Source organism: Ornithodoros turicata, chromosome 3 (genome assembly GCF_037126465.1).
Source record: "Ornithodoros turicata isolate Travis chromosome 3, ASM3712646v1, whole genome shotgun sequence".
NCBI classification, from domain to species: domain Eukaryota; kingdom Metazoa; phylum Arthropoda; class Arachnida; order Ixodida; family Argasidae; genus Ornithodoros; species Ornithodoros turicata.
In genome coordinates this window covers 5,496,818-5,519,557 of record NC_088203.1, presented here as the reverse complement: position 1 = coordinate 5,519,557, position 22,740 = coordinate 5,496,818, and the positions used below count along the sequence as shown (strand labels likewise).

Genomic DNA, 22,740 nt, shown 5'->3' with positions numbered 1-22,740 from the left:
GTGACCTGCGTCGCGGTTTCGTTCCGGAACTGAAAACCGGGTTAGCTTTTTCGGATTCCTGTGCCAGAAAAAAGAAACAAAGAAAAAGTCAGCCGAGGTTTATTAATCGTGTAAGAATCAGGCGAACGGATACATCTTGCCATACTCTTGCATTTCACCGTGTGCGTTCAGAAATGTCGTACCTCAGCCAGACAAAACGAATATGGCACAGGGCAAGGGTGCCAAGGCGCACGCAGTTGATACGACGCCACCACAAACAGGAAAACGGCGTATTTTGCAGCTTGTGCCTGTATGGTAGTACACCGCTGCATATAAGGTAGCATTCTGCACTTTTACTGGGACGTACGCTCCTATAGCTAGGCAATAGCTAGGCTCTCCTGTGGTTCTGTGTGGTTCCAGCATCATGAGGTTCCGTCCCCTTCCAAGTCTGGATCCTCACCGTCGACAACAAGCCTTGGCCGCTCTCGGATTTATAGTATCCCGAATTGTGGAAGACAACGTTATAACAACAAAATCACGTATATGTACATATCACATTCACATACACAACAGTTTTCAGACATAGGGCGATTGACAGGGTCAAGAAGGTCCTGTTTCCTGAGCCGTCGTCCATTTCACTCCCTCATAAAGCACTGTATATAGTCACACTATAAACGGCAACCAGGAACTGGCTTTGATAGTGTTTCTTCGTTGGAGTAGTTCTTTTTTCATCGCTTTCATGACAGACACAAAGTCAAGTTCAGCGTCTCTGGCACGAGCACCCTTGACCAATAGCCGGACGTTCATTGCAGGGAACTTACTAACCGTTACGCGCAAACTCTCGTGATGGGCGATACACTGAACGCTTTTCAGAAGTAACTCCAGTACGTTTCCCAGTTCCGCGGTGGCATTCTGCGGACATCGAAGTCCAACCTGTGTTAGAAGCATGATGATGCTCTTGGTGATGTACTTGTACAGCTGGATGAGTACATCCCGGAAGATCTTCTTTTCAGAAACGGTGGCTTGATTCCGCGGGAACTTTCGGAAGGCGCGTTCCACGGTTGTTTTCGTCCACAAGTAGTCGTTGCAAACCTGAATGAGAGCACTGAAGTTCGGTTCGCTCATCTGGACCTCGCCGAGCCGTTGGAGAAATTTTAGCGAGTCGAAGCCTTCGTCTAGCTTCGCGAGAACCTTCACTTTGAGATCGTCGAACGGAACGCTGCAAGTATAAGTCACGTGGGTTAAGACTCGTTGGCTGCGCTAATAATTCAAGCAACGGCAAAGCAAATTTATGCAAAGTTTACAAACATAATGCACTCCTAGCCGGTCGTCGCCGGAGCTGTTTGAATTCCAAGCGAAATGAAGGTGCCTAACCTGGTTTAGAACGCGTGACGTAAAGTTTGGATCAAGACCAAAGCTTCAGTTATTGGCCCTTAAGAAGGCATGGTTCTCGAGATCTATCCACAGGGCGCTGTGGTCCTCACATCGCTCCAGAGCTTAAACAGCAAATAGACCTATGCCTGTTTGTAAACAAATGACGTCATAGTGTTCGACAGCGCCACGAGTTTGGTAGAGTTGAACTACGTTCAAAGCTAGGGGCGAACAAGGTCGCGCCCGAAAGCCACGGTCTTGAGGGGATTACGAGGGTCTCTGAAAGGGACGCGACCTTCGGTCCTACTCTTCTTTCAATAGAAGGCAGCGAACAATTGCCAATTCGTGGAACGCAGCTCTTCCCTTCCGATCTGTTTCGGTCTGTCTACCAACGTCATGATGACGTACGTCGGGTAGAGGTTTCATCTACAACTATATAAAATAATTTCTTTACTTGGTATTGTAAACCAAGGACTCGGTAAGTAAATAAATGCCGCCAGTGAATATAACGTGATTCCAAGAATTCCAAGTCGAAAGAATCGGCAAAATTTCAGTTTCGGGTTCTCCAGGATTAGGTGATGTCGCCCGGCAAACTCTGGTGCCTGTCTTCTAGCAATAGTGGGTGCACCTTCCCAAGCAGGGCCGGTGCTAGGGCTGTGCGGGGCCTGAGGCAAAGGCACATCGCGGGACCTGTTTCACATTAAGTGCATACTTGATATATATATATATATATATAAAGTAATCCCTGGTTGAGGGCTTCGTGCGCGGGGCTTAAGGCGGTCGCCTTACTCGCCCACCCCCCCTATCGCCGACCCTGTTCTCTAGGGCCCAGTCTCCGCACTCCGCCACAAGTTGGAAGGTTGCTAGCAACTGTGGTGATGAGACCGAACTGACCTTCGAAAAGCAACGTTGTCAGATGCGTAGCAGTTTGCGCGCACCATGACGTCATACTTCCTGGGAATTAATTTTATGAGGCTTCCGTGTCACATAGAGAATTTTTTTTTAAAGATTACAGTGTGAGACACCTGGATTGCACTGGACTAATCTCAGTGGGACCTCGAAGGCATTGTCCGTACTGACATTATAATAGCAGCGTGACGACAGTAATGCATGCACAAACGTATCTATCGATTATCCACGAGCAAGACCCCGATGGTAGACATAACTCTTCGTTTCGTACCACAAGGAACCCTGTTTTTCGGTGGCCATATCTCAGCGTGCCGCTCCCGGGGGCGAGGTTGGTGCCCCGCGACACCCATATTTGCGAAGAGGACGATACCCTTGCAGCTTCTCTAGCTTTTTTGGCCTTTCTGGCAGACAATTAGGGGGGGGGGAGCAGGATCTTTTCGTAATCTTAGCCGGTGGTGGTATCGGGGGAGACTCATTTTAGCCCCGCTATCTGACACACAGAGAAGTCTGTCATGTCGTCTGCTTAGCGAGAACAAGATTAGTCGACCAGTGCATCATATTGTATATACCGCAGACACTTAGGACATCAGAGGATCGTTGCAACAAGGGATTGCTGTATAGGGGAAGGGGGTCTCACTAGTGGAAGACAGGAAACGTGCAGGCTAGAAAAGATGACACATACGTTGTAGGTCGCTGCCGGTCTGAATGATATTTCCGAAACATGCTAACACGAAATCAAGATCATCGTTCAACAGAGAACATCGCACAGCTTCTCGAGAGTAACAAAAACAGCTTTCAATGTCGGAGCGGTTTGAAGACCTTCCTCTTCTTCTTTGAACAACAACTTCTTTATTTAACGATACCTCTTTGACACATCATACTGGGCCTTAGAAACAAATAGAAAATCTTCACGCTTCCGTGCCTCCGTATTATTGAAGAGAAAACTGTAGAGCTATATACTGGAATAGCGATATGATGCGCATAAATTTTTTGCAACCCGTGCCCGCAAACGGACCATGGTACACATTACCCATTCTGTGTCGGCGAAGAGTGTCTGCGCGACCAGCAGCAGCACCAATAGTGGCACATCCAGTTGTTCCGTTGGTGCACAGCCCGCTTCATTGCATGTAGACGCGAATCGCGTAATTTCACAAGGCACCGAACATAGAAGGCAACGCAGAACCAGGAGAGAACCGAGGGAGACCGCCAGTCCTGCTCAAGGAAGAAGAAGCCCGTCATGGAAGGTTCCAGAAGCACAGCTCAGCTCGATGCCAAAGCCAACAAACCAGAGACCAAGCCCCCTCGTACTCCTGTGGTAAAGACGCAACTGACGCGGCAACAGGTCAGACAAATTATTCAAGCCCGAGTGGACGCCAAGACGCGCGAACGTGGCAAGCCGCACAGAACAGTCTACTACGTCTGGTACTTCGCCAACGTCATCTGGGCCGTGCTAGCATTCCCAATTGGGATAAGCTTGATTACCTATGTGCGTGTGCAGCGTAAGAACGAAAGTGCCATCGCCGAACCACTCCCTGTGGGTCTGACAGGTCGCCCGCCGGTCCCAACCGGACGAGCTATTGTAGAGACAGCATACTGCAACATTCCCAGCATCAAGATTGACAAGTCCTGGAAACCTCCGTTCCTGGACATTCCCGAGACCTTTCCTAAGGCTGTACCGTCTAATCGCAGCATCTTCTGCGTCTTTAACCACACCAGCTACCAGCGTCACGAAGCGTTCCGTACAGGTTACATCAACGGTCACCTGTGCACGCATTTGATGTACTCATCCGCGAAGCTCTCGGACGACGTCATCTCAAGCGCCAACCAAGAGTTCGACGTCATCAAAGAAGGCTTCTTGAATTTGGCGTCTCTAAAGTCTAAGTACCCGCACTTAAAAGTGCTGATATCTGTCGGTGAGTACGAAAGGGGTTCGTCGGTCTTCAGCCAGATGGCAGCCAACGAAGCCAGGAGGTCCAGGTTCGTCGCGCATGCCGTCTCTTGGCTCAGGGAGAATGACTATGATGGAATCAACATAGAGTGGATGAACCCTGCGGACCGCTGCGGTTCATCTGCGGACGTAGCCAATTTTGTCCAACTTGTGCAACAGCTCCGGCATAAGCTGGGCGACAAATATCTCATATGCATCACCCTTCCGCCTTCAAAGGTGCGAAGGACGCTAGGGTACGACCTCCACGCTCTCGCTCCCTCAGCAGACTATTTCCTCGTGGACACTCGTAACCTTCATGACATGCACCCCAACGTAACCCATTGTCAAGTTCCCCTCGACGCGGAGGGGCCGTCTCTCACGAGTGTCCTTCGGGAAGTCTTGAGTGAGCTGCCCGCGAACAGCAGCAGGAAGGTCTGCTTCGGCGTGTCTCTAGCGGGCATCTCATTCACCGTCAACACCAGCGTTTCGACCTACCACAGCGAGAGGAGGACAATTATCGGCCCTGGACTAGAAGGTAACCTGACGGGGACTAAGGGACGCCTCGCGTTTTTTGAAATATGCCAATTTGAAGGAAGCACCAAGATGGGTACCATGGACGTAAAGGAGATCTGCTCTTACCAGTTGTACGACGACTATTGGATAGGATACGAGAGTAAGTTCTCGTTGGTGACGAAGTTGTCTGAAATGTTCAGAAAGGAAGAGTTCAAGGAACTTTGCGTTGTTGTCTGGGAGATTGACATGGACGATTTCAAAGGCAGGTGCAAGATGGGATCCACGCCCCTGCTGAAGACCATTTATGACGAAGCGTCCGGACAGAGCGACAACCAAACTTCGTTATGACGTCACGCGCCGCCATGACGTCACACGTGGTGTTCCTGCTTGTATTGGAAAGAGTTTCTTTTCACTTTGCAACAATGCCCGTTTCTTGCTCCTTCGGGTTTTTCTCTCATTTCATTTTGTTTATGCTCGTACCTTACATCGGCACAAATTCGTTTAGTGCAGCAATGATCTACTTAGAAGAAAAAAAAAAAAAAAGAAAGAAAAGAAGAAATGCTTTAATCAGCAAAACGTTACACATCAGATGCGGGCCTGTGAGGCGAATACTGTAGCCCTTTACTATGATGATAGGTATTTGTAAGTATTTGCAGACCGCTTCGAATATGATAATTTGTGGCTGTACAATCACCACGCCTGATCATGCGCGACGCTACATATGTGCAAGTGGGACAATTCCTCAACCTGCGCTGAAATTTCAGCAGACTGCACACGCGATGTGTTGTCACGTTGCTGGCATGATGGGCAAGGTTCGAACCCCAATAAGCTAGGGTAGAGAAAACGGGTACTTTATCGGAGTTACGTTATACGGGTCCCGTCCCAGGCAGCACAACATCTTGGCCCAATATTGGCCCGATATTTGCAACGGCGGCCCAGGATTGGTCCAATATTGGGCCAAGATGCTGTGCTGCTTGGGGTGCATGTCCAAAAGTTCGGATGGGAGGGAAAGGGACCGTCCTCGGCAAAACGCGTCACCTGCTGGCAAGCGAAGTTGCCCAGAATAGAAGCAAATAAGAATGCACTAAAAGGGCCCACGGAGCACATCTCGACACGTGACTTACGGGTCATGGTATAATCATGCGCACCACCCTATCTTTCCACCGCTGCGATTCAGCTCTTCGATAGCGCCGAGGCATCGAACGAAATCTCGGAATGTCCAGACTGCCACTGCATATCAGAAAGGCTCGCTGAAAAGATGGATGAGAAGCATAAAGGTATAACATCTCCAGACTCGAAAGTGCGCGTGTATAGCCTTCACCCTCGCTTCGCTGCATTCCTTTCCCGAGGCGTAACAGCACGCCACCAGGCAGCAGCGGTGGCATATCGGCAGCACCTCGGCGAACCGGATCTGGGGAGTGGGCGTCCGGCGGCAAGCACGACGACAGGCCGGGGTCAGCAGGGCCCGGTTGCGTGGGGGGGTCAACGGGGTCAACCTTCGGCGGAAACGCCGCCGAGGGTCACCAGCGGGGGAGGATGCACGTGCCCCGCCATCATCAACGCTACCATAAGCGAGTGGACCGCCCTTTCCGGAACGTAATTACTTCGGCCGGCGATAGGTGGCAGCAGGCTGCGTTGTGTGCAGGTATACGTACGAGTATCAACCGTGTCGAACTTTAGTGAACCGTTTTCAGTGAAAACGGTTGTCCTTGCACCCGCGATACCGTTCGCGAACCGTTTCAGCGAAAACGTTTCACTAAAACTCGGAGAATGCGCGACACAGGGAGGGATAGATGAAAAGAGTTGACGAGCTGCCGGGCACACGAAACGAAAGGAACACAACGAAAAGACGAAGGTACCAAGGACTGGAGAACAGCTTGAGGGAAAAAAAAAAAAAAGAATAAATAAAATAAAGAAACGGAAGGATGCCAAACATGCTGACCAGGCAGTTTGCCGGCGGCCACCTATATAGTGGCTGGTCGGCATGTTTCGCACCCTTGCCTCCCATTTTTTTAGTTTTTCCTGGGATCCGATCAAGAGCAAGTGTTCGAAACGTTAACCTTATTTTTAACCACTTTTCCGTTGTTTCTTTTTTTCTTGTTTGCCCTCAAACTGTGCTCCCACTCCTCGGTACCTTTCGTTGTGTTCCAGGGATAGATGACAGACAGTGGCACCATTTCGAGTTGTCCCATGTCTCTGATGACGTCTCTGTTCTATATATCTACCTCGGTTCGGTTACAAAGTCGCAAAAATAACGTGTCACCCCGTGCCAGGCTGCTTTGACTTAGGTAATTACTAAGAGATGAAAAAATGACAAACGAATAAACACGCTACGCACAACGCCGAAATCCCGAGCTACTTCCATTCCTCCATACGACGAAGCCTGGAAACAGACGTTATATAAGTTCACGAAGCGTACCAGAATGGTACTACCACGCCATTACGAAGGAAGAAGCACCGACGGAAACTTAGCACCGTTTACTCGTTGACTTCCACGAAAACAGACAGTCATTTTGCGATGCCTTGCCCAGAAAGTCACGACTATTCCACGCGATGAAACCATATGAAAAGGGAGAGGAGGATGTGGAATTTTTCTCAATGAAGACTCGAACCGTGGCAGTTTTCCCTTTTTTACTACTTCACGTCCTGCACGCTTGGGGGCGTCTTGATCGCCTCACGTACGAAGGCAGGAAGGATGGACCTCAAATTATTCCTCCGAATATCGTGACCTCAGCGCCCCCCCCCCCCCCCCCCCTTGCGACAGGAGGAATTTCTTTCTTGTTCTCGATATGTTTCTTTCGTGTGCAAGTTTAGCTTCTAGCGTTGAGTGCAAGGTGGCAACTTCGGAAGGAACGCGGAGAGCTCCTGACCTGCCCTTTGATCTGCAGACGGCGCTGCCATTTCTTAACGTCTCTGATCTAAGCGTGGTGCTCTATGGGGGATGGTGGCTCCACCTGCAGAAGAATGATGGCCAAAGATGGGAGTTTTCTTGTTCGGCATTCGGTTTTTTGTGGCAAGAATTTGCAAGCAGGTGCAACTGGGGGGGAATTTGTTGCGGACGAGAGATGAGGAATGTAACGATATCATATTACGCGCGATATGTGTGATGTTTGGACATAATATTGTTGTTATCAAAGTCATAACCTACGTTATGCGTTGGGACGCTCTGGAGCGTTTTTTTTTTTTTTTTTTTTGCAGGTTTGTCAGGATGAATATCGCGTGTCTGCTGCGACAATAATATGTTGTCTTCAGACCCTATCAGCAACGTTCGGATAGGATGCTATTTTCCATCTGAAGCTCATGATGTCTTCATGACAATAATGACAGAATGACGTAGCGATGACTGCAGTCGACCCAGCATGCATCTAGTTCGGCAGAGAGACCAGCACCTTCACGAAGCTCCACGTTTAAGAGAGAACTTCGCAAGAATTCGAAAAACAGAAAAAAAAAAAGGGTGAGCATCATACCAAACAGGAACCACACCCTCGATACCGAATACAAAATTCGCCCGCATTTTGCGCGAGTAATTCATTCGTAAATGATGACAAAAGAAAACCGAAACCGTGCTCAATACTACGGCGGTTCGTCCGGAGGAGCATACCGTGACGTCATTCAGCATTGTCGTCTGCTTCGATGTGCGTTCTCCATTGCCGTATGCCGTATGATGTCAGCAGTGTGTCGCTTTCATTGCCCTCTCCCTTCGCAGAGGTGACGCGCTCGTTTCGTAACAAATAGACCTCTCCCTGTTTGTAAACAAATGACGTCATGGTGTTCGACAGCGCCACCAGTTTAGTAGAGTTGAACTATGCTCGAAGCTATACGGAGAACAAGGTCGCGCCCGAAAACCACGGTCTTGAGGGGACTGCGATGGTCCCTGAAAGGGACGCGACCTTCGGTCCTACTTTTTCTTTCAATAGGAGGCAGCGAACAAGTGTCCATTCGTGGAACCCAGCTATTCCCTTCTGATCTGTTTCGGTTTCAGTCTGTCTACCAACGTCATGATGACGTCTCTCGGGTAGAGGTTTATTCGTCCGAATACATTGCGCAGGTTTGGAACGAGATATTTGGTACAGATGTTCCTGACATCCGAAAGGTTACTGATATACCACAACCTTTGTGGTGAGTTTGTTCCGGAGTGCCATTTTAAGAAGAAACCAGTTGTGTCCTCCGGCTAATGGACATATATCTCTCCAGGAAGGGGGAAAACAGCGGTCAGATTCAAGTTCTCCACCACCATTCATCACGAGTATATAGACCCCACATGTAAGATACATTTTTAAACTGTACACGCCATTACTAGGGGGTTTTTCAAACTCTTCCCACGCCCCCTATCGCGAAGGAAGGTCCCTAAATCTCAGCCACACCGCAGACAGGGCGCGAACTGCCTGAAATAGGTCCGCCCGCGCACCATTTTTAAACATGTAAACCACGTAATCCATAATCAAGTGGCTCTCTCATGACCTGCAGTCATGACATCCTCACCCCCCACCCCACGGTAAAGGAAAACTCTTTTTTTTATTCTGCAGAGTCAACCCACACGTACCTACGGAGCCAACCTAATTAACTGTACATCGATCTTAAGAGGGGTGTTGTTTCAAAAACCGCTATTACCATAATACAAAAGGTGCAGCGCCATCTGGACTGCAGACACACACACAGAGGAGAACTCCTCCCACGCAGATCCATCCACGTTCGTTGGAACAAGTTGTTAAAAGCGGAACGTTTGTTATACTTCTATATGGCGTATATACAGTTGTGGGTGCGAAATAATGACTCCGGAGTTTATTTGGTGACCGATATGAGCCAGACGCGGCTTTAGGGTTAACACTGGAGGAAACCCGACCGTGAGAATTGTGTTATATGAATGTCGGACGTACATATAGGTGGAGATTTATCGAAAGGCGTACGATATAGCTGTATTGTGATTGGAGGAGGTGTGGTTCACTGGAGGTGCTTTCCTATAAGCTACAAGGTTTAATGTACGGAGCGCATATACCGGAGGTGGAAAATAATTGCCCGTGGTTGCGAAATCTTTGTTGTAGTGTAAATGATTGCCGCGTGGTGCGGCTGCTAGATGGCAGCACGAGTTCACAAGGAAACGTGTCCGTGTGGGAAGCATTGTGTTCCAGGAACGGCACAGCTAAAGTTACTACAAAATTATGATTGGTGGCGCAAGAATACATTTTGCAGTAATCCCCCTTTTTTCTTATTCCCATCATCATCATCATCATCCCTCAATTCCTACATTTTATTGAGTGACCTCTAACGCGTCCATGAGACAGAAGAGGCTCCCTTGTTCGAGCTTCGGCCTTTACTCAGCTAAACACGAGTGAAGCTCCGCAGGACAGGCATAAGAACAAATTCTGCATGCCGGAACAAGCATGGAACACGGCTTTCAAGGTGAATGCTTTGCTGTCGTCTGGGGAATGACAGCGGTTCAGCGAAACTGCAATTTACAATGTACTGTACAAAAACTGTAGAGCCCACGAAGAGTTCGCATTTTTAAAGCGGCGTTTGGCAGTTTCAAGGCGACGGAAATACAGTGTAAACGGCGGAAAATAGAGCTCGGAGTAGCGTATATATATATAGAGTCTCTATACGGTGCCAAGATACGGTGTGTTCCTTGCTCCCCTCCATTTCATCCCAAACCGCACGACTTACCGTGTATTCACACCAGCGACATTCCTCCAGAAGCGGGAGATGCGAAAAGCGTCATAGCTTTCTGCTGTCACGTGATAGCGCGAGCGCTTAACGTCGAGTCTTCACGTACACTGCTAACCGTAGGGAATATCGTGCTACACAGTCACAGGATATTCCGTAGCAGACGACAGGAAAACACGCTGACGGTGTCGTCTGGTAAGTGTCGTCTGCTAAATGCACCAGTACGCCACTCCCGATATTTCGCACCGTGTGAATGCTCAACATAACACGGGACTGTACTTCGGCTCTGTGAGCAGTGTTTTCGCTTTTTTCTTCCATTAGAATATTCCGTGAGGACGTCGCTCGTGTGAATACACGGTTACCCGATATTTTAGCGTTGCATCCACAAACATTATTACGTCTCATGCATTTTACGTCAGCTCCTAAGACTTGTTTACTCCAACCAACCCCGAGTGCAATCTGTACTCGGCTGGCCGGCGCCACCATCTTATCGGAATTTCTCCATCAACCTGTCTCTCCGTATTCGATAAAACGGACAACCCGAAAAGAAAAAAGAAAGGAAGAAGAAGAAAAAGATACTCCACCACAAGTCTCCATCTGAAAACAGCGGCAGAAAAAGAAGAAAAAACCTCTCTTTCTTGATTGGTGCATCTGAGATCCAGATCGGTAGCACGCGTTCCTGCGGGTAGGCCGGGAGTTATGAGAGGTTAGGCTTCGTGGGAGGTGGCAAGAAGGCCCACAGGAGGTGGCAAATGTCTCCACCTCAGCCACAGAGGGAACGTCCACCGTTGCGCACAGGAGGGACCACCCAGCGGTCCCAGACGACATCTGCCCGAGGGCTCGACCGGACGCGAGACCTGTCCGGGCGGATCACTCGCGCGGGACAGGTCCCTTCCCAACGTTTTATCTGCTTTGAAAACTTTTCTTTGTTTTATTGGTCTGGACGAAAGGGGAGGGTGACGCCATGGTAGTGCAACGAGATGTGTTCAATGTGGAATACAGATCGATGCACGTGGCCGTGTTTGTCCTTAGTAACAGTAAGAATTTTATTGAGATTTTTGGTGCTCGGCGTAAGTCGTGTGCCCGTGTGAAAAGTTATTTAAAGTGTGCTCCAACCTGGTTGGGCTTCAAATACGGGGAAAACCAAGCTAGAGGCAGGGATGAAAGAGGGAAGTCGCTTGGTACGTGTTTGTCCTTTCTATGTGTTCTAGCCTTAGAACATCAATTCCCATCTTGAGGGTGACCATGTGCGTTTCAGCATGGTGTCAGAAGCGGCGACAAGTGTGTCGAAGCCACATATCTAAACAATTAAAGAGAGTCGCGCGTGAGTTCCGTTCACCGGCGCAGAGACACAGTGTCATACGCTGGTGATGAACCGTAATAAAAAAAGGTAAAAACAATCAGTACGGTCTTTAAAACCAGGGCGGAAGTTTCACGATAACGTTTCCGAAAAGATGATAAATCAATGGCCTGGTTCCTTTGGAGTGGCTGCCATCACGTTGCTGATATCTGATACGGAGTCTGAGGGCGCTTACGATTTCCTAGTGGCCAATTCGGATGGTCATTTCGCAGGAAACTTTTTTTTTTGCCAGATCCCGAGCAGTCATGTTCGCCTGGTCAAAGCGAAGCAATCTCGCATGTCCGCGCAGCGCTTTCCGAGCGCCCGGAATTTGCCAGCTAGCACTTTTTTTTTCGCCCGGTCTCGAAACGACCGAGCAGTGGGTTGCCCAACTATATCCGGTGTCGTCACATCCGCACTGCAACGGTGGCGAGTGCCCTCATTGGCTCGCACGTTCGCGTGGTTTAGCAGACGACGGAAACCGAAGACGGGCGACCGCGATGCCCCCTGCGTGATCCAAATGTCTAAAACCTCTTGATTCCTGGCACCCATGTTCGGGTGGCAACGGTCACGTGATCCACCTCGGGTGCCGACCTAGCAATTTCCGAGCGCTAGGCAGCGTTGCCATGAAATGACCACCCGAATTCGCCATATAACTACCTACTGATTCACAGCAAATGTCTTTATTCATGCACAGTGCCCCCCCCCCTCCCGATTGAAAGCTCACTGCCTATGAAGAGACTCATGTGTCAATAAAGTCACTTATTCCAAGTCAGTGCCGTTTGCCCTATAGCGCTCTTTTCTCTGCAAGCGATCAAGCCCGGCTTAATCGCTTGCACGTCTAACGAGCTAACTAGTGACGGGAAATTCAGAGACGGGCACGTGATACATTGCGCGTGACGTATGCTACGCCCTTCACGTATCGCGCGAAGAGCGCCGTGCACGTATATTTTATCACGTGCCCTTCTAGACGAGTGCCCCGTCCTCCGTTAGATCGTTACGCGTGCAAGCGATTAAGCGCTCTTCTGAAGCGATAGCTTTATAGACCCAATCACCACGTGATTTCCTGTGACCACGTTAAGGGATCACGTGATATATGGTCCACTGGCGGCCTTAGAAAAATACCGCATTTAAAGCGCCACGAGGGATAAAATCTTGTCTGCAGTCGTTGTAAGAACGGGAGGCGTACGCCTTTTTTGTGACACTTTTGCTGTTCATAATTGTCACACAAAAAAGAAAAAGGCGTACGCCTCCCGGTTTCAACCAATAACACATAACGATAACGATAACATTATCATTCATTATCATTCATAACGATATCATTCAGTATGGTGGTTGGCTGCGAGCGTGCTATGCGATGAAGTTCATTTCTAAGGGTGTTCCATAAAATTGATTTCTAGTTTTGAGAAGTATCACGTCATAGCGTACGCAATCTACTCACTCGTCTGGAAACGTTGCTCCTTTAAGGCGGATTTCCGTCTCCGCACCACAGTTGCTGGCAGACTTCAAACGTAAGGAGAGCAGAGACGCACGCCGTTGCTTGCAGGGAGACAGACGCCGAGCTTCCGGTGACGTCACCTACTCTTGGAAAATCCGAAACTATCAAGTTTTGTGGGAACCTGAAAATTTGTGGAAGCGACGCACTTTGTTACGGTGGTCATCGTCATGACTCGCGTGAGTCCAGGAGCATGGTCCGAAGCATAATGATTTCTATGGTCCGAAGGGACAAAACCCGTCTGGACGAGAGTCGCTCATTCTGTTCTGTTCTCCTCGTTCTTAAGCCCGCGCCTGTCCTGGTCGCCTTCATGTCGTCTTCATAAAAGGTCGTGACCGGACAAAAAACGCAGTTGAACTGGAGGTGCAATCGGAATGTTGAGTGCCTGAAATACATGTAACCGGAATATTCCGCTTCGAAGCAGTTGGAAACATTAGAAAATAAATTTAATAAGATACTACAGCCGGCTGCGCGCTCCCGGCTGAACTCGGGCAACAGTGTGCGGGTCGACGTCGCTGGAGTCGGTTACCAAGGCAGGCTGTCCATCACAAAATGCGGTCTTCCGACTCGCAATTTTCCTGCCGGACTTTCGCTAGAAGCATCTCCGTTCATGGTTTCGGTAGTACCGGATTGCAACCAGCATGGCGACCCCGTCAGTTGAGCGATTAGGAATCTCGTCGGCAATACCAGTGACGTCACCGGAAGAAGCGAAGCAGGGAAGGGCCGTTTCGACCAGAAGTCGGCAATTCGAATTCGAAATATCTGATGTTTTATGAAAAAGCACGAACGAATTTTGCGAAACTCTTTCGGTGTTTTCTTCTTGGAATGCATCTCCAAGTGGATATCACATTAACGTTAGAATTTCGAATTACTCGCTGACACCACCTTTATTTAAAGTGTGATGTTTTGGAGGAAGGAGGAGATTTTATCCGTGACGGTGGAGCGAGGGACACGAGCAAATCGGATTTCGAAACATTCCACGGAGATCACATATGGGTGCAGTTGCACGGACCTGGATCAAAATAAAGGGTACAGCGTAACAAACTATGGTGTTCTTTTTTTTTCTTTTTTAATGAAGACGAAATTACGGCGACCAGGAGAAGCGCAGGCTTCAGAACGAGAACAGAACAGAATAAGCGGCCCTACGAGAGCCGTGCGGTAATTTATCCAGGTCTCCCCTAACACCAGCATTTTTTTTCTTTACGACATAGCTGTAACAATGACCCCGCCCCCAATTTTTTTTTCTTTTGCTACCCCCCATGTTTGCGATTCGGGATAAACTACCGGAGCCATGACAATGACACGCGTAATGTTCGATGACGGGGCTTTTTGCGTACTACTGAGCTTCTGAGGTTCATCTAGCCCAAAGATACTGCCGATCTTTTATAGAGGAACTTATTCGGGTCAAATCTTGCCGAGGTATATAGCCACTTATAGCGAAGGTGCCGTCCGTATACAAGTCGACCGGGAGTGTTGGAGCACTCATCCCGGATGCGCGCCAGAGGGACCCACCTGTGAGCCCGTAATTCTCTTGTCTGGACGCTCCTCCAAATCGAAACGATAAGGACGAGCCACGTTGTTATTCGAGCGAAGCCTTCAGCCTTCATTAGAGACCCTCCCAGTGGTACGCATAATGGAAAGCAGACGGAATATATGGCTCCAAATAGAACATGCTTTTTAGCGCAGCTCTATGTACGTTCGTCACCGCCCGCTGAGTTGTCAAGGGGAGCGTCTGCCTGGTAGCGGGTCTTGTTGGATGACACGCCAGTTGTGACAGGTCCCTGGGACCACCTGGACGTTCGACAACCGAATGCGGGTTTTCTTTTTTGCGGCCGCTATACTTCACGTGGGCGCGGTTCGAAGCGTGGATTTTGAAGGGATCGACTGTGCTGGAATGTTCCTGGTAGGAGGCACGTAGAAGTTGGCTTTGTGAAATGTAATACGATGAACGCTTGATTTGCGAGGTAAGGTATAAGTCGTAGTAAGAAGTAAGTGGAGATGTTGGCGCCTGCTATACCTAGTAGCTGGGCATACTTCAAATGACTTGCATGTTTACATTTTGCAGCGCAATGTTTTCCTCGTTCCTTTCGTCCTCATGTACCATCCAGGACTCCTGGAACTCAAGAAGATGACACCGCGGCGGCGTGCTTCTGTGTTTTGGTCGCGCTGCAAGAAAAGCACTCGACCAGTGTTGGGCAAAACCATCCCCTCGCTGGTGGTGCAGCCAAGGTTGTGATGAACAGTTGGAAGGTAGTGGGTTCGAATCCGTCCACCAACTGTGCTGCTTGAGGTTTGCCCTGGTTTTAAGGTAGACTATATAGTTTCCACACGATCGAATGTTAGCACCAGTTCCCCTTGAAGTCAGCTCAGGACGCATACTAGTACCCCTTGTCCCCTCACTCCTTCCTGCTGTCCTCTCTCCATCTGTCCACGTCTGTACGCCGCTCATAGCCACAGTTGCTTCGCGGCGCTAGCACCGAAGTATGTACGTGCTTTGACGTTATCGAGACCGGAGGGAGTCTTTACTATACGACTGCGAATTTTCTTGCAAACGTTTGTTCGTCGTCCACCTGTATTAACATGTTACTACACGTTACGGCTACTTCGGTAGCTACTACATGTTATGTGTGATTGGTTGTGGTTACTTTACGGCATTCACATGAATGTATTCCGCATCAGCCAGTTGGCAGTCCCGCTAAGGAGTTGGTCCTTGTGAGCTTATCCAAACGCTACGCTCTTGTACAAGTGGGAAGAAATGCTAAAGAACTCCCGCTAAAGAGTTGGTCCTCGTGAGCTTATCCTAACCCTACGCTCTTGTACAAGTGGGAAGAAATGCTAAAGAAGTCCCGCTAAAGAGTTGGTCCTCGTGAGCTTATCCTAACGCTACGCTCTTGTACAAGTGGGAAGAAATGCTAAAGAAGTCCCGCTAAAGAGTTGGTCCTCGTGAGCTTATCCTAACGCTACGCTCTTGTACAAGTGGGAAGAAATGCTAAAGAAGTCCCGCTAAAGAGTTGGTCCTCGTGAGCTTATCCTAACCCTACGCTCTTGTACAAGTGGGAAGAAATGCTAAAGAAGTCCCGCTAAAGAGTTGGTCCTCGTGAGCTTATCCTAACGCTACGCTCTTGTACAAGTGGGAAGAAATGCTAAAGAAGTCCCGCTAAAGAGTTGGTCCTCGTGAGCTTATCCTAACGCTACGCTCTTGTACAAGTGGGAAGAAATGCTAAAGAAGTCCCGCTAAAGAGTTGGTCCTCGTGAGCTTATCCAAACGCTACGCTCTTGTACAAGTGGGAAGAAATGCTAAAGAAGTCCCGCTAAAGAGTTGGTCCTCGTGAGCTTATCCAAACGCTACGCTCTTGTACAAGTGGGAAGAAATGCTAAAGAAGTCCCGCTAAAAAGTTGGTCCTCGCGAGCTCATCCTAACGCTACGCTCTTGTACAAGTGGGAAGAAATGCTAAAGAAGTCCCGCTAAAGAGTTGGTCCTCGCGAGCTCATCCTAACGCTACGCTCTTGTACAAGTGGGAAGAAATGCTAAAGAAGTCCCGCTAAAGAGTTGGTCCTCGCGAGCTCATCCTAACGCTACGCTCTTGTACAAGTGGGAAGACATGCTAAAGAAGTCCCGCTAAAGAGTTGGTCCTCGTGAGCTTATCCTAACGCTACGCTCTTGTACAAGTGGGAAGAAATGCTAAAGAAGTCCCGCTAAAGAGTTGGTCCTCGTGAGCTTATCCTAACGCTACGCTCTTGTACAAGTGGGAAGAAATGCTAAAGAAGTCCCGCTAAAGAGTTGGTCCTCGTGAGCTTATCCAAACGCTACGCTCTTGTACAAGTGGGACGAAATGCTAAAGAAGTCCCGCTAAAGAGTTGGTCATCGTGAGCTTATCCAAACGCTACGCTCTTGTACAAGTGGGAAGAAATGCTAAAGAAGTCCCGCTAAAGAGTTGGTCCTCGTGAGCTTATCCAAACACTACGCTCTTCTACAAGTGGGAAGAAATGCTAAAGAAGTCCCGCTGAAGAGTTGGTCCTCGTGAGCTTATCCTAACGCTACGCTCCTGTACAAGAGAAGGGGAAGAAAGAAATGCTGCACGTGGCGTCCAACAGCCAGGGACGCTATGGCGCCTAACTTTCTTCCGCCCCAAATCACTGTCCCTTTAATTCCGTGTCGCAATCCTTCACGTGGGTGCAGTCCACATAGTGCAACACGTCGCGTAATCCGGTAAGCTATGTGGCAGCGTTGTCGTGATTCCAAAGCAGACGAGCAGAAGAGCCTGATGGGCGTAGCGGTCGCCGCCATACTGACATCCAGTGTTGCCAGTACGGCGTGGGCTTTAATCTAGAAACGGCGTAAAGATACAGTTTGCCGTCCGCCGCCCTGAAATTCCTCTGCGTAACACCAGATATAGCGATTATAGCTCTTTCTTTTTCTTCTTCTTTGTTTTGTTTCACGGAAAGCTATATTCGAAACGTTATCGCAACATCGCGGTTATGGCCCTTACTTTTAAACGCGCGTACGTGCTCTAAGAGCTCTACACCCATAAGTTGGTTCATATCTCTGTCCGGAGTGCGTCTCATAAAATAACTCGGTATGTTTCTCGGACGACGCCCAATGCTTTTTCTTCGCTATTATGTGTGAAGTATTTGCTCGGTAGCAGCGAGTTTCTTTTTAGTAGCGTGGAATATATGGGTACGGCTTAGAGCATGCGTGACTGGTTGTATGTTTTAAGCTTCGGGGCGAATAATTTTTTTTGTTTGAAGAGGGCTGATATCGGTCGTGCTAAGAGAGATGTCTTTCAATTTATGCCGATGACTTTCCTCGTGCGGTGCGCTATGGACGGAATACGTGTGGAAGTGAGGGACGAGCTTGTATGGTTGAAACACGGTCAGATTGGGTGATATGAAAGCGGTTGATGTTATTGATGGAACAGGATCGTAGATTGGAAGAATGTTCCGTGCTGTTTTGCCAAAGCTATTCCTTTGACAGGTTATTTGTTTTAATATCCGCTGAGTTCGCTCGTCGCGAAAGTCGTATAACGGGGTTCAGTTCGCGTGTGGGGTATATAGGACGGGATGCGTGCAGATGGAGTAAACCCCACATTTACGCATATAACGCGTTCCCTATACGGACCGTACCGTACCGACCGTACCGTTACCGTACGGACTTCCGGTGGCGCACGACACCGCATTTATGGAATAAAAAAAGAAACGCAAAAGAACAAGAGATAAACTGATGTTCTGAGGCTGGAACAACATAGAAGGGACAGATACAAACAAAGCCTCAATTGCCTAAGAAATCAACGATGAAAGATGAAAGTCACTGAAAAGGTTAGCCAGCTGTAGGGATCGAACCCACATCTTCTGGATTGCCGGTCCAGGGCTCTACCAATTGAGCTAAGCTAACACGCCTCTCCAGTGACTTTCGGGGTGCGTCATCTGAAGGGACGACAAACCAGCCAGCCAGCTCAGAGTAGTAAGCTCTGAAAAATAAAGGTGGAAAAGAAAAAAGTGTTAGCTTAGCTCAATTGGTAGAGCCCTGGACCGGCAATCCAGAAGATGTGGGTTCGATCCCTACAGCTGGCTAACCTTTTCAGTGACTTTCATCTTTCAACGAAAAAGAACATCGCGGCAACCAAACTCGGCGTGACAAAAATATAGCAGCGCACCACAAACGTTGCTCTCCGTGCATTTCGAATGAGGTGGTTTCCGCACAGTTGCGCCCAGCGCTACCGCTAGGGGCGCAGCTACCACTTCTGCAGCTGGCGCAGAAACCAAAACGAAGCCCCACACATGGATGCCCATTTCAGTTCTTTCGGTTTCTACGCCGTTAGCGCTCCTGGCGGTGCCCGCGCACAACTCTCCGGAGACCGCCATGTTTGCATCGGTATATCCCGTTCACGGAGCACGGAGAGCAAAGTTTCCCAAACGGTCAGCACGCAACGCTTTACGCGAATTAAGTGTGGGGTTACTTTATCGGTTACCACGACCTGCTAGATTATAGCGACCATATGTCATTTGCACCCGTTCCCAGCACAGCATTTGGAGGCTATAAAGAGAAGCTACTCATTTCAAAATTCAAATTCCCATTATCCAGTCATGATGGATATCTCGCAGGCCGATGCATAGCGCCCCTAGCGGATAGGGCGGACGGACTCTTGCATAGGAGCTGTCGATTATAAGATGGTCGCTGGTAGAACATGATCTGCACACACACTGTATGTATTGCAGTGTATTCCAAAAGGCTATAAAAATGTCAAGGTCAATGTTTTATGATCTCCTTGCTATGCAGGGTGTTTCACGTAAGGTGTTAAAAAAATTCTAACTGGCTACGTACTCGCCGGAGTATTGTCGGACTTTCGGCAATTATCTACTGGAAACTTTTGCCACCACCGAGGAAGTCTTTGGACAATTTTTAATTGCGGGAAATTTATTTTTTCAATTGGACTTTGAAAATTACCAGGCGAACGTCACTTTTTTGTAACAAAAATATTAAGCCCTCCACGGATTACCGCAGACCCAACCAAAACTATGTACAGTATCGCGACAGAAATAGTCTAAAAAAATTAGTAAAAATTCAGCTTTAGCCCCGCCTGCTCAGTTGTCGAAAAGAAAAGCACATGGTATTTGCGGGGACAGGAGGAAGTGTTCCCGCCTCTTGTTTTATCCTTTCTTTTCCCCGGTTTGACCTTGATGCTGGTGACAACAGTCTTATCACAAAGAAAACAAAACAACCGTCTTATCGCAAAGAATCCAAGACAAATGAAGGCCGGGACAATTTCTCGTCTAGACGCAGATTTCGCGCGCGCTTCTCTGCGAAAATCAAGCAGGCGGGGCTAAGGCGTAATTTTTACATTTTTTTTAGACTACACTCTTAAAAATGAACTTCACCGCATAGCACGCTCTTAACCAACCATCATCTCAAATGATATCGTTATCTGCCCTGATTTGTTGAAAACGGCAGGCGTACGCCTTTTCTGTGACAATTATGAACAGCATAAGTGTCACAAAAAAGGCGTACGCTTCCCGTTTTCAACAAATCAAGGCAGATAACGATATCATTCGAGATTATGGTTGGCTAGGAGTGTGCTATGCGGTGAAGTTCATTTTTAATAGTGTAGTTCTGTTGCGATACTGTGCATAGTTTTGGTTGGGTCTGTGAATATCCGCGGAGGACTTCATATTTCTGTAAAAAAAAAAAAAAAAAAAAAGTTAGGTTCGCCGCCTCGCAATTTTCAAAGTTCAATTGAAAAAAATAAATTTCCCGCAATTAAAAATTGTCCAAAGCCTTCCTCGATGGTGGCAAAAGTTTCCAAAAAGTAATTGCCGTAAGCCCGACAATCCTCCGGCGAGTACGTAGCCAGTAAGATTTTTTATCACCTTATACACTCTTAAAAATGAACTTCACCGCATAGCACGCTCCTAGCCAACCATTATCTCGAATGATATCGTTATCTACCCTGATTTGTTGAAAACAGGGGGCGTACGCCTTTTCTGTGACAACTATGAACAGCGTAAGTGTCACAGAAATGGCGTACGCCCCCCCGTTTTCAACAAATCAGGGCAGATAACGATATCATTCGAGATAACGGTTGGCTAGGAGCGTGCTATGCGGTGAAGTTCATTTTTAAGAGTGTAGGTGAAACACCTCGTATATGTATACTACCACGAATACATTAAGCGCCAACATAGTTTTTTTTAAAGTCTGGTTATCCGTAATTCGTCTTCCGTATTCGAACGTGAAGTATAGTGGATACAATGTGCTATTCTGGTTCGCTTATCATCGGCTTATCATCCTAAATATCATCGTCCTTCGTCCTTAAGACTTGCTGGCGGCGGCATTTGTCCAACCGCCTTGTCCAACCAAAAAGACAAACACGAGAGACAACGCAGCAGGAACCAAGTGAATGTTTTAAGTACAGACCCCCGCGAGCAATAAAAGATTAAATAAAAATAAATAGAAAGAAAACAACCGTATCGCCTAAAAGCTAAGTTATGCACGTATCTATATACAAGGCATCTTGCTACATGTGGCGCATCCTGCCCTTATCACTGCACAACGAACCTTGCTACGTCACGGGTTCAATTTCGATTCAATTTCCAATTTGGCGTTGTACCCGAGGAACGTCGCCACGCGGACCTCTTTTTGATCAGTGGCCAATCACTGTATACATTGGCATGGGTAGACAGTTAGTGATGGCTACCGAAAATTGCCGAGCTCATGATGATGATGACGATGATGATGGATTTAAAAAGAAAAAAAATGGGGAGGCCGCTTTCTCCTTCCGACTTCTGTTGGGCAGAAAAGGTTCAAGTCGGCTATTCAAACGACGTGAAATTAATTTCAACACTTGGCTAGGCAAAGATGTATACCAAGCAGTAAAACATCTTGGTCCAATATCCAGCCAATATTGGACGAAGATATTGGGTTGCTTGGGGATCGGTATATTTGTGAAATCATTCATAAAGTAGTCGGCTTCCCCCCCCCTTTTTTTTTTTCGTCATCGAAGACGAAATCTCTGCAAGCAACCACATCCGCTAAAACTGGTAAATCCACACACAAGAAAAAAAAAAAAGTCAGTTTACGACGCAACTTTTCGTCTGTTCTCCTACGCGGCGCATGAAACACGGTGCTATTCAAAACACACGCGTTCAAATTCAAAGTAATCGCGCCATCTTTGCGCTCGTGCAGAACAGCGAATCAAAAATACACACACTGCCAGGTGCAGAACGTCTCGCAATCTCCTCGACTCACCGGTAGAGTGCGCCACGCAACGACAACAAGCATAAGACCACATAGCGTGAACGCGGCCGCTTACTCAATGTGACATGGAATCAAGATAAGGGATGATAAGAAAAGGATCGGGGACATTGAGCACTTTTATTTCTCCTCCTTTTTTTAATCATCTCTTCCTCGATCAGAATTCTGAAGACAAGTTGCTCGATGGCGGGACCTGATTGGAGAAGAGTTTTTCGAATCGAACAGATAGCTTTTTTTAAAAAGTTCTGTTTCGGTTTTAAAGAAGTTTCGTATGGCCACTGAGACCTCCTAGAGGGAGTCAACGCAAAGCCTTTCAAAGTATAGTCGAAGTCACTGGAAGTAAAATACTTTCAAGAGTGCTGCCATCGGCATCACCATAATGCATGGAACGTCGCGATCACCAACACGACTTTATGATTTTTTTCTTTGTTTCTTTTACTATACGATTAAAAGTACGGTCTTTTTTCCCTTTCCCCCAAAGTTTCTGTACCTTTCGTTTGAGCTATACTCGTCCTGTAACTCGGATAACGTTCGCGGAGGACTCAGATTTTCTGAGTCACACGCGAATAGGAGGACATGAAATTTAATGAGTCGCAGCTTCCGGCTTACGCTCGCTGGCCGGTCCCATTGGGCGATGGCCTCGTATTTTTGTAAGTACGTCATGAATAAAAGATGATACGTGAAAATATGGTTGGGAAACGTATCGTGAGACAGGGAGGTCGAAAGATATAATCTCGCGTATTTCTTTTTTTTTTTTTTCGACACTTATTTCCTCCTCAGTGTTCTCTTGTCTGCTAAAG

The 22,740-nt window shown here is 48.0% G+C and overlaps 2 protein-coding genes across 5 annotated transcripts in view; one reads left to right on the top strand and one right to left on the bottom strand.

Moving 5' to 3' along the window:
• Window positions 1–83: 83 nt before the first annotated feature.
• The window catches only part of LOC135387882 (uncharacterized), a 268,730-nt gene continuing 246,073 nt past the window's right edge, over window positions 84–22,740 (bottom strand). For 3 of the 4 annotated variants that reach the window (XM_064617076.1, XM_064617077.1, XM_064617078.1), the window contains one exon: window positions 84–1,198. In XM_064617076.1, coding sequence (XP_064473146.1) covers window positions 643–1,198 — 556 coding nt within the window. In that variant the 3' untranslated portion in view covers window positions 84–642. Of the gene's footprint in view, window positions 1,199–3,289; window positions 3,539–22,740 lie in introns of those variants that run through there. The other variant, XM_064617075.1, reaches the window with a different exon arrangement.
• LOC135387877 (chitinase-3-like protein 1) lies at window positions 3,287–5,218 on the top strand. The gene has a single exon (XM_064617069.1). It carries the CDS (start codon window positions 3,497–3,499, stop codon window positions 5,045–5,047), a length of 1,551 nt encoding a protein of 516 aa, XP_064473139.1. The 5' UTR covers window positions 3,287–3,496; the 3' UTR covers window positions 5,048–5,218.

Excerpts from the sequence above, each read along its gene's own strand:
- LOC135387877 (XM_064617069.1), top strand. The coding sequence starts at position 3,497 with ATGGAAGGTTCCAGAAGCACAGCTCAGCTCGATGCCAAAGCCAACAAA.